Below are 12,225 nucleotides of genomic sequence, written 5' to 3'. Positions count from 1 at the left end.
TTCACTGCGTTTTGCCTCACACAGACTCTTCGTAGCTTTGTCTCCTGTTTACGTATGAGTTTTATCTTTTTTCTGGGCCTTGCTCCCAGAACATGGCTCTTGATGTGACCTGTGAGCGGTACTTCCCTCTTCCTTTTCCTTTACTTTCTGGAAATGACAAGAGTCCACACGCCCCAGTGAACAGAATCGCCTCCATTTAACCCTGTCATTTGGCACACATATAAACTGTGCAGCACTCGTCATCCCCGGCATTCATCCGTCTCTTCTCTGACCATCATCATGAATACGATCTGGCTTTGCATCACATCGCTATTGATGATAAATCCGGTCATCTGTGATCAAAGTATTGACACAACCCACATCAGGGGTAGGTAAATCCAGCTGTTTTAATATTTGTTCATTTGCTCATCCTAAATGTAGAATTTGTTATGTTTTATCATTACTGCTTCATCATATACAGTATAGACATCTGAAAATGTTCTATGTGCTGTGTCTAGTTTTCCCAGCAAACCAAAGTATTGCTGGAGTTTTTCAGGTTAGTCACTTGAATCACCTCAACCAGCCTCAGTATGCCTTCAATGCCTCTGAAGCCCGGATGCTCTGCTCGTCCCTCGGAGTGAACATTGCCTCAAAAGCACAAGTACAGGAAGCTCTCACTAGAGGTTTAGAAACATGCAGGTAAGGCCAGAGAAGAAATGCACAAGATCACCTCAGCGGAATGTAATGAAAAGTGACTGACTTTATGTTATGTCTTGTTTCGTTCAGGTTTGGATGGGTTGATGAACATTTTGCAGTCATTCCCCGCAGCAAGGCCCTTTTTAATTGTGGCAAAAACCAGACGGGGCTGGTGACATGGCGAGCCTCTGTCACAAATAAGTTTGATGTGTTTTGCTTTAATGAATCAGGTATGACATTTTTATGTGCATATTTTTGTTCAAAGCTTTACACATAAAGAATTGATTGAAGACATCACGCACGCTGTTTTTAATACAGCGCTGGCTTTTTGTTTTTTAAATAACACAATCTAAAAGGTATTAACTCAGACTGATGTGGATGGATATTCCTGACACTGGCTGTGCTAAGAACTTCTTGCATAGACATTTGGACTGAAAAATTTGGATTCAGCTACATTTTTGGTGTATTTTATGTATTTTTTTTTAATGGGAAAACTACGTAGCCCCAAAATCTACACGGAAATGTTATAATTGTAGAGAATATAATTTTTTTCTAGACAATTGTGTTATGTTTATTTTACAGTTTGTTTGTTTTTTTTGGGGGGGGGGTTATTTTTTTTGTTTTTTGAAATAAAGACACAAACTAAATATGTGCCCTTACTGGCAGAAACCCTTCCAGAAATAGCTTAATATTTTCCTACATCGCTATCAGAACATAGTTGCAAATGAGTTAAAACAAATGAAAAAGAATGTGAACGATACAAACATACATTTATCTAATAGCATGTAGCTTAAATACAGTAGTGCTTATCTAATCTCTCATGGCCTCTGTGTATATGCACAGATGCTGCGTCACAATTGAAGGATACAACAACTGATAGCCCTTTGAACGGTATGGATCACTTGGAGGAAACTCAGTCTCCAAAGGCAGCAAACATGCACTCTACGTCTTCCTCCTCCCTTCTTTCTTCTTCCTCCTCGGCTCCTAAAACCATGGACAGTGAGGCAGAACCCTTCCGGTTTGTTGGCAGTGCACAAGGCCCTGCTGGAGGTAAGAGAATTAATGCTGTGGATGAAGTTTTTGTCATATTCAATTCAAGACGTACAGAAAAGTAGAACATACAAGCGACAGTAAAGACCTTTTATCTGTGGATGTGATTTTTATTTTGTCTGACTAATGTTTTTTGTCTTTCTTCCATCAAAAGCCATACTCATCGCCTTAACTTGTGCCCTTCTCCTTATTGCAATAATCATCCTTGCATACATCAAAATGTGAGTGGTTTTCCACATGAAAATACTGCATAAAATACTGTGGGGAAAGTGATATGTGAAATGCATGTCAAATGCTTCTCCTTTTGTAATTGTTCCATCTATTAGTCTGATTTGTTTCTGTCTCTGTGTGAAAAGGAGAAATATCTCTGGCAGGAAGCAGCAGCAAGAGTACATCGAGACAGAAGAGTGGACGTGTGTGAAGAATATAAAGCAAACCCAGACAGCTGCTCAGGAAGATGAAAGGATAGAAGTGGGCGATGATGCAAGTTAAACATTTTTCTGATGATATGTAGATATTTTCAAGAAGCACTCCATGGACGACTAATGAGCAACGTAACTTTTAAGGACAAGGACGGGTCCCTTGTTATGTTCTTTCGTTTGTGTGAAAGTAATGTAACAGAATTGACTTAAAATGCATTTATTTTTTTATATGTTAAATGTGTGCATGTATTCTGAATTATCTGACTGAATACTAAATAGTGCATTTTAGCCACTAGGTGGCAATGTTTGCAATACAATCAATGTGAAGACTGACGACTTTTTATTCTTTTTAAATACTGTTTGATGCTTCATATAATGAACATACACTTAAATGCAACATTTATGCAACAATCAAGCATTTTTTGAAATGCATATATCATTATGAACTTAGGTATCTCCTAAATCTTTATATATATATCAATAGCTCCGCAAAAACTCACTCTTTAAAACAAGCTATTTAAGGAAGAGACAAGGGAACTTTCCAAGACATCATTAATCTCTTCTGCAACGTTGTGTAAATCTCTCTCAACCATTAAGTGTTCTTATGTCCGATGTACAGTGTATACAGTAAAACTTCAAGTTTATGACATACCCCCATCACAAAATGGAGCGTAAGGTACAATTGTTTATACATAGTTGGTTTGTGTAATGACAAGCTGCATGCATGCCTGGCTCTCCACAGCTTTTGTCTAAACCTTTGAGAACCAAAGTGCCATCAGTCATCCAGTCGTCCAAGCCATGTGTCTTCACTTTACTGGCTCCTTTGTTATGACCAGCTCAGCATTGCTTTTAACTGACACAATATCCACCCATCCATCCGTTGTCTATAACGATTATCCTTAAGGGTCATGGGGGGGGCTGGAGCCAATCCCAGCTGACACTGGACGAGAGGCGGGATGTACCCCCTGGACAGTTGACACAGTATTTCATTTTTAATTTAACCATCGCAGTCACTCACTGGCACTTTTAAAAATAAAGGTAAATGATGATTACTGAGAGCTTGCATGCTTGGATTCTGTCTGATGCGAGGTCTATTTCACTCACACTGGGAATTCATGGCATCAGACTTCACTGCATCGACTATGAAGCTAAGTTCATTGCACAGTGTCTCGTGTCTGTAGGCCATGCGGATCTGGGCGACATTGGTCCGACGGATGTCGTTCCCTTCAGGCCCATCTTTCAGATAGTTCACTCCTAGGAAGTGCATTTTATCCTGCAAACAAAAAATAAGACAAGTGGGATCAATGTTGATTAAAAGTAATCTGGATGTGGCCATGCCTGGTACGAGAGAGACAATGCAAAAATGAGGTGTGAAAGTGTCAGTGTACCTGGTGGGACAGCCCACTTTGCTGCACACTGTTCCTGGCTATTTCACACACATCACAGGTGCTGAGCTTCCAAAGCTGAGCTGCTATGGCGTACTCTTCCATCAATGGTTCCTTGAATCAGGACACACAAGTAATATATAATAGCAATTTATGCAGAAGAATTAAATCCGTCTAATCCATGTTTAGTATAAAACACCATGTTTCCTGTTTACCTTGGTGTAGTGGAACTGCATGGGATCATCTGTGGACAAGGACACACACAGGCCTTTGTGCAGGAACTCCCGGAGAGGATTTTTGGAGTACTCCAGGAACAGGCTGTTGTTGCTGAGTGGAGACATTGCAATTGGCACCTGGGCCAGGTAGTACAGGTACTGCAGCACAGGGCTCTGAGGGAGCATGAAGTTTAAAAATAAATACTGCTCTGGCAGGCAGACAAACACTTACAGTTACACACTATGTATATGTTACAAGCTTTGCTCTGACTTGAGAATCATCACGCCTCTTTTCATAAAGTGATTTTCAACTGTTCACATACCAGATGCTAGTTGTATCTTTCAGTTTTGTAGTGGTGAGCTGTGTTTATTCTGCAGTTCCTACTGGCTGCACAAGCATTCACAAGTACTGTATTGTTAAATCTAAAACATTAAATTTTGTTCCAGGTTCCCCATAATGAACAGTAACATGAGAGTTTGTAGGACTTTATCCACACTGTCCAAATTTCCAGTGAGATAAAGTTCAGTTATTACGATTGTAATGAATAAATGACACAGATTAAAACTTGTCTTGCTATTGCATTGAGCAAAATGATTCAAACTCAGTTTGGGTTGTATTTCAATACCAATGAGACCTTGTCATCAGTTTTTCTTTCTTCAGGACTCTCTTTCTGGTCTCTCTTTTTGGAACATAATGTCCATTCACTGGAAATTCAAAACATCCAGTTTCCTTTCTGTCCTCTGCAGTTCTCATATTTTCAGCTGCTCCATAATTAACCGGAGAGCTAATGGTGAGAAATCTGCAGGACATTTCAAATACAAAGGCTGAAAAAACTTGGTCTCAAACCAGACTTTAAAGCATCCAGAGGGAAGAAAGGGTCTATTGTAATGCATTTTGAACAAGGACAAAAAATATAGAGAATAGACAACAATCCAGTCATGTTATTGATCTCTGGCTGGGGCTCAGCCCGCACAGCAGCAGCCTGATGTTACCCCCCCCACCACCCTTCTGTAGGATGGGTTACTCAGACAAATTCTGCAGACAACATCTGAATACCACACTTAAATTAGTGTAGAAGGGTAAAAAATGACCCTGTCAACAGGTGTGAAGTACCTTCTTCAAGTTGAGTCCATGTGAGATGTTGTCAGATGTGAGAAAGGCAGAGACCAAATGAGTGATTGATCCAGCTTCTCCACAATGGGGACGGAACTGGAAGGTGCTCAGTCCACGCTCTCTGTAGAGGACACAACAGGACAACAAATAAGTCGACCTACGAGCAAATCATGGAACAGTGTCTGTTTGTCCTTATATTCACTATACTGAGAGTATTTATAGGTATCGACTGTACTGCATATTGAGATGTGTTAAGTGGTTCAGTACTTGTAAGGTTTGATACTTCACTATGATTGATTAATCACATGTTCCCTCTACAAAGTAAACTGTCCACTGAGTGCTGGACCCACAGTACCTCGTCAGGTCCTGGACTCTAAAGTCAAACATTTTCCTCCATCAATCTCACAGCAAAGCACTAAGTGAGTGTTTGGAAGGACGACAGCATTAACTCTTACTTTCTGAGGTTGTTGAGGACCATGATGTTTGCATACATGTGGAAGAGGTAGTAGCTGTAAGGAGGGTTGTCATCTGTCGTCCACTGTTCTGGCTTCGGGCTCCTGAAGGAGAACATGTGATCGCTGTGTTTGGACTCATCGTCCACGCTGTCAAAGCCTGATACCTGCACAAACACCCAAAAAAAAGATTAGATAGTTATTTACCACTGAGATAGGTTTATGATGCCAGGTATCATACACACACACACACACGCACACATATATATAGTTCTAGGTATAGGTATACATTTAAAACGTGAGGGAATTAATTATAATTTTTGTGAACTTAAGTTATTAATTTAAAGGGGTGAATCACAAGTTTATGAGCACAATTTATCAAAAACTCCCAACACCTAATGGTCTACGTAGGTTTTGCTATGATTAACCCCAAAAAATACAACATCTTACATATTTGAGGAAAACGTGAAGTTCTTTGTGCTGCTGTGGGTTAACAGTGGCCTCAAACAGAGGAAGGAATATGTTCTCCAGCATCTTGGCAAAGTTAGGTACCAGCTTCTTTGACTTGAAAATATCACTGAAACACATTAAAACACGGTTATCTTTATATTTTTAAGAAATTCTTTTAAATTAGAAACTTTTTTTTTAAGGCTTGAGCACTCACTATATTCTGGGCACTTGAATGACCCATCTCATGTTTGGAGAGTGCACTCTGTGGTGAATAAACCACTTAGCCAGACTGTCCCATTCCTCTGGAGAGCGTCCGTAGATGGAAAGGCGTGGTTCTGCATGCTGGTACTTACTCTCCTCCAGGTCATGGGCCACTTCCTTGTAAAAGTGAGATTTGGAGTGTGTTAAACTATCTCTGCTTTAGTTCTGACTTGAAATGCAGAATTATGATGATATGATACCTTTGTGATGCGAGCAAAATACTCTCCATTAATGAGGTTGTCCGTTTTCAGGAAGATCTCTCGAAGCTCACTGGCTCCCACCGGATTATACTTTGAATTGAACTTGTCAAACCGGTGGAAGGTTTGTCTCCCCTATAAAATGTATGAATGACAAATGGTCAATCATGGAAAATTATCTTGGTATTTACCTGCACAGGCAGTAAAATGAAGTGACATGTGAGGCAGTGAGAGTATCAGACATCAAATTCACATCCATTTATGCCTTGAAAGGAACATAATAAACTGTATATAGTCACATTCTGATAAAAGTGAGGACTACATTAATTTACTACCTGAATATAGCTACAAATGAACACTAAAAGCATAACTCTTGAAAACATAATGCTAACAGATGGTGGCATTTTCTACTTTTCTTACAGCATGTACATCCAGAGAGTCCACGGTAAGGTCATACGGGTCCTTATTGAGGCTGTGGAAAACCTGCTGGAGAGTCATCTTTTGTCCAGCCTTTTCCAACACCACACGGTCAGCATCAGTCTTGTATGTTTTCTGGATGAAGGTCAGCAGGTGTTTCTGAGACATGCAGGCAGCTGCATGGATATGCGTGTCCACCTGAAAAAACAATGACTAAGGTCAGTCTCATGGCTTTTCTAAGCTTTTATTTTACAAATAGTTAAAGTTATGGAACAAGTGACAGTATTGTGTCTTGTGTATTTTAGAGTTTTCACATAGGAAATCTTTGGACATGTCTTAAACTCTCTTTATAACACCTATGGATAAAACTCTAACCTTTCTAACATTGTAGAAATCTCTGTGAGGCACACTTTTCAGTTCCTTTAGTTCAGCCATCTCATTGAGCATCTCATGCAGGTAGAACTTTGAACTCAAGAAATTTAGTCTTCTGTGACAGTAGGTCTTCCTGAGAATAAGAGTGGACCTCAGTTTAGGAAGTGTTGCACTGCATATGGCAACAACCGGTTTTACAACCAGGACTGTTTATTCAGCCAGCATAGCTGTGGGGTCTTTTTGTTTTGACAACTTACGTGGGCCCATCTGCGATCATTGCCAGCACATGACTGAGGTCTATTGCAAAGGTCTCTAAGTCTGGGTAAGGAAGGTCATGAGGCTGGTTCTCTCTCAGAGCCTTGGCATTGTCATACACATACACTATCCCATCCTTCATCTTCAGTTCATAGTTCAGATTGTCTGGGATGTTCTCCGTGCTGTAGGCATCTTCTCCATCTGTTGGATGCGGGCACATATCTGGTGGCCATAACATTGTTCTGTTAATGTAACATAAGCCAGAATAAAGCATCAGTGAGTGTTTCAAATACTGTAATGGATGTACACTTCAAACCTGGTAGAACCTCGTCTTCTTCGCTCCATCTCATGTTCTCAGCACTGCGGAGGAACTGCGCCGTGGTTCTGCAGAATCTATGATAGGCTAGCTTTGAGTATTTCTCACGAATAAGTAGGGCCTTAAACAGACTTTTGGCTGCCTGTTCATAGTCCTCCACTGTGATCTGAAAGGGGAATGGACATGACACATACTTTAATCTTAAATGTCTTATCTAAGTTATCTGGTAATTGTAAAAATATATCATGGATTACATCAGTAGATGAGAACTTACAGTATGCAGAGTTCTCTAACTGTGATGTGCACCAGTAATGTCCCTGTTTATAGTACTTACTCCTGCACAGTAATCGCCACTAATAGTGACCCTCTGGTAATCAGGGCAGTTTTCTGGCACTGACGAGCAGGTGGAGCTCGGGGACAGGAATGGTGTAACTGCCACTGACCGCGTACAGTCTGTGTTTACTGTGATCTGCAGGGACAGTGACTGGGAGCGAATCATCTTCAAGCTCTTCTTCCTGCAAAATTAGCAACATAACTAATGTAAGAGAGCGTAACTTTTCCCTAAGTCATCATACAACTGTTTGTCTTAGGATCATTTGTGACATCGATTCGACTGATGACAACATCATCTGTGATTTGGTGCCTGTCCAGTAGCAGGGCCTACCTCTTGGTACTCTCCTCTGACTGTTGCTCTGCCAGCTCCTTAAGCAGTTCATGTTCCTTTGCTTGCTGGAGTCCAATCGGGCAGTCCTCAGACACAGTGAACATTGATAAGGCATCCTTGTTGTCTTCTTCCTTCAGCGCTGATGCATATACTTTCTCTGCTAGCAGTTGTGTCTCTTCCTCTGCTTCACTCAGAGTTACCTTCAGGAACTGACGAGGCATATCTGTAACAGGGCAGAAGCTACCGTAAAATGCCTGAAGACAATGACATGTAATCATAGGATACAAAGAGGACCTGCCCTCCTTATCAGAATTTAACTTGCTCTGACCAGTTTGTGCTGTTTTGTACACAAGCAAATCTAGCTGTCTAAGGGTTTTGGTGCAGGACATTCAAGAACTATTTGCAGAACAGCATCACCACCTGCAGAGCTCTGTGTGAATTGTTCATGTGGCTCAAGTAACATTCAGTTGCTGCAGTTGTTCATGTTCACTTCTTATTAAGTTTTCTGGTTGTCATTGAGAATTGTAGCAAATTTACATCCACTCCCAGTTGATTTCATGGCCACTATTAACATTTATTGTCTATATTACATTACCTAGCTTTACTATTAATGGAAATACTTTGATTTTTATGTTACTCTGTATTCCAGTTTGCTATCTTTTTTTGTTGTACTTTTTCATTCATTCTCTACTCTTTCATGCGGTATGAGTATCCATCATACCGCAGTACTTAAGATGAAAGTATTTTTAGTTGTGTACCAGCACAATGACATTTTGGAAATAGCTTCTGTCAGATTGTTACATTAAATTTACTTTAATGTGGAAGTCCCTTTTCCCCCTTAATAAAAACAATGGCAGTAATTCTGTTTTAGCCCTTTGAGTATAGCTGCAAACACACACTAAAACAACATTTTACTACAGTATGTAATCTTGGATGTGCCTTATCTGTTAACAGTCACAGACACATACAGTACAGCAGCTATGTCTAACAGAGAACTGTCTATTTCTGCATGGAGATAACCTGGGTGAACTGACAGTGTCTTGTTGATATCCTCAGTGATACGGGATACAGAGCTGGTCACTGGAGTGCTGAAGCAACAACAGAGAAAGGCCATGTTGCATAGTGTCATATAAGCCAATTTTCCGCCCTGCCAGGATGCTTCCAGGAAGCTTATCATTCCGGACACACAACACTATCCTGACAACAGCTGTGTGCATCACCGCTGCTCTGGAGCTTTTTGGTACCACATGCACACCGTGAAAAGGGATAGGCTCACAAAGCTGTATTGATCTAGAGATGATGGCCTTATGAATTATTAAGTGCCCTCCCATACACCCCAAAATAATTTCTGTGAAACAAATACTTTCCTCACTTTTTCCACACACACACACACACACACACACACACACACACACACACACAGCAGTAAAAACAGCTCTATTGTAACAGTTAGTTCCAACAACTGGAACTAGTTAATCACAGAAAAATTCTTAATACAAAACAGGGGGGGGAAGCATTACAAGTAAAAAGTATCAACTTTTTCCAAAAAGATTATACAGAAATCTAATGTAAAAAAAGACTGCTTTTGAGGAGGAAAAGCAAATAGCCATTATCACATTATCACACAACCTATCCACACATTGTTAAAATCAGTCCGCGGCTAATGTTAGCCTAACATTAGCTAATGAATTAGCACTACTTCAATGCTAACGGTAAAGTTGCTAATGGTTAGCTGCATCCTTTTTTTTGTTAGGAAAGTACGGTGCAGTTTTAAACCAACAAACTGGCTAAAGTTAGGTACAATATATGCAATGTTAACATTTAGCTAAATAATTATATTAGATACTGTATTGTGGTTAGCTACTGACCTCTATTCGTAGCATGTTCTTTCCTTTGGACACGTTTTATTTGAGGCTTAACTTTAACTTTACCCATCCTGTCGGGATGTCGCTGTTGGTAAATTCATTACAAAAGCTTTGACTGGTATTTTAGCTTAATTAGGTACGGATAAATTACCTTTTGAGCACAGACTGTATTTAGTCTCAATTTATCTCCCTGCCTGAACGTCTGCTTTCTTTGACTGTTACCATGACAACCAGGGTCAAGAGCATGTCATGGCTGAAAAAAGGAGTTTTTCTGCAGACAAAAAAAGCTTTGTAAACAAGAAGTATTGCAGGAAGTGTTGAGCCTTTTTGTTAACCTGCTGAAAATCAATGCAATAAATGAAAAAGAAAGTAAAATGTATCTGTACACAGTAGTTATCTGCTACCTGTTACCTGTGTATTTGATATAACTTTGTTTTATTCATTTATCCATTTGTGCATCAAGTCAACATTACTTTAATTCTTCTAGAATTAATTTAGGTTTTTGCAAACTCTCGTTTAGGTCATAGAGTCACCACAGATGTTGTCAGATTTTGACCCTGTGCCTTCAGTTATGGCAGATGTGCAGTGATGCAGAGAAGAGCCAGTACTGCAACCTGACTTCATAACCATTTTGCCTATTATCTTGTATTACACTGATTTGCCTCTCATCATCTTACCTTCAGTGATGCTCAGAGCCATAGCTGGAGGTGTTGTCTTCTCTGTACAGATTCTGTGGCACCTTGAGGGATTCTCTCTGCATGTATCTGGATCAGACTCAGACCGTCTGTGAGTCTACCGAGGCACACAACTACAGTTTTATTTTCCTGACTGCCCATTGCTCTCTATTTTAAGGAGCCAGTGGCATCATGTTGACAGAGCTACTAATCCTGAGAATATGACAAAACTGGCTGTCAACAAAGAGAGGGCCTCATTCAGAGCAGATGGAGCCTGCTCTCTGCTGCTCTGTTTATCTCTCTCTTAGACACACACACGCACTCAAACACTCAAACAAAATAGCACTCCTGTTGCTCACGCTTGCACTTACATTGTACAGTGTGCACACATAGAGAGACACTTCAGTGTCAAAGAGGCATCACAACCAGGTAGTCATCACAGTTGTCCTTTTCACTCAGTAAACTGCTTCACAAGCTGCTCCTCATTTTACCCCAGTGAGGCTAGCAGCCTTTGCCCATTTATTTTATTTCTCTTGTTTATTAGTACTATTTTATCTTGGTTCTGACCATGGTCTAGTCCTTGTCTGTTTGAAAATACATATAATCCTGGCAAAAGTCACTTTAAAAACAAATAACTGCTCACAGAAGACATTAGGCTACTTTACACTCTGAAATTATAACTCACATTTGTGTGATAGCAAAGACAGCTGACCCCATAAACTATTTGTTATCTGTAAGTGAGGCTGCACAGCATAATGCATTTTATTTATATGTCTACACTTGCTGTCACAGCAATTTATAACCAAGTGGCTAGACTGACCCTTAATATTAATGGTGAGAATGCTCCTCTAGCAGTCAGTGTGATAAAATAATCTCCATATTGTATGATTCTGGTGCTGTTAAACTCTCATAATAAAAATGCCCTTACCCTCACCATTGCTTGGACCCAGATGAGTGCCGATAAAATCACAGGCTGTGACAGATTTTATAGTGCAGCATTTCCCCTGAATTGATCAACAATTAAAGAATTTATTGACTATAAATTCATTATTTTTTATTATCAAATCTAAAGCATCTACAGAGGTCCAACAATTCTTCTAAACAACCAGGTGTATTTTCTTAATTTCAGTTCATATCATATCGGCTTGTGTTGTACGAGTCGTCAGGTTGCTTGAAGTAAAACAGCAACATGGCAGAGAGTCGACAGATGCTGCACATGCTGCATCTCTGCGTGCTTCGTTTCTCTAGAGAGTTACACTCATTCATGAGTTTATCATTTGCAACACGTGGCTATAATCACACATCAGTGTTTATTTCTTTTAAACTGCACTTTTCACATTTAGCGAATGGATGCTTTAAACATCATGATTTTCCTCAGTCAATCTGAAATTGTAAAAAAAAATCGGTATGTATTGAGGGCACCCTAATAGAATATTTCATT

General features: G+C 39.9%; 2 protein-coding genes across 2 annotated transcripts; one reads left to right on the top strand and one right to left on the bottom strand.

Annotated features, from left to right (window-relative positions):
* Positions 1 to 249: 249 nt before the first annotated feature.
* Positions 250 to 2,877, top strand: lyve1a (lymphatic vessel endothelial hyaluronic receptor 1a). The gene is made up of 6 exons (XM_070843171.1): positions 250 to 367; positions 498 to 678; positions 766 to 905; positions 1,519 to 1,725; positions 1,880 to 1,946; positions 2,082 to 2,877. Exons 1-6 carry the CDS (start codon positions 280 to 282, stop codon positions 2,215 to 2,217), a joined length of 819 nt encoding a protein of 272 aa, XP_070699272.1. The 5' UTR covers positions 250 to 279; the 3' UTR covers positions 2,218 to 2,877.
* A 142-nt stretch (positions 2,878 to 3,019) lies between these two features.
* On the bottom strand, positions 3,020 to 10,863 carry ampd3a (adenosine monophosphate deaminase 3a). Its single transcript, XM_070832797.1, has 15 exons — positions 10,788 to 10,863; positions 8,246 to 8,468; positions 7,916 to 8,096; positions 7,582 to 7,747; positions 7,268 to 7,487; positions 7,014 to 7,143; positions 6,642 to 6,836; positions 6,225 to 6,356; positions 5,978 to 6,141; positions 5,764 to 5,890; positions 5,317 to 5,480; positions 4,862 to 4,982; positions 3,748 to 3,921; positions 3,536 to 3,646; positions 3,020 to 3,420 (listed from the first exon to the last, which is right to left on the bottom strand). The coding sequence occupies exons 1-15, from the start codon at positions 10,807 to 10,809 to the stop codon at positions 3,244 to 3,246; spliced, it is 2,307 nt and encodes a 768-aa protein (XP_070688898.1). The 5' UTR covers positions 10,810 to 10,863; the 3' UTR covers positions 3,020 to 3,243.
* Between the last annotated feature and the right edge of the window lie 1,362 nt (positions 10,864 to 12,225).

The sequence above is a fragment of the Pempheris klunzingeri genome, chromosome 1 (assembly GCF_042242105.1).
Source record: "Pempheris klunzingeri isolate RE-2024b chromosome 1, fPemKlu1.hap1, whole genome shotgun sequence".
NCBI lineage: Eukaryota > Metazoa > Chordata > Actinopteri > Acropomatiformes > Pempheridae > Pempheris > Pempheris klunzingeri.
The sequence above is the reverse complement of the archived record's forward strand: the minus strand, read 5'-3'. Positions and strand labels throughout refer to the sequence as shown.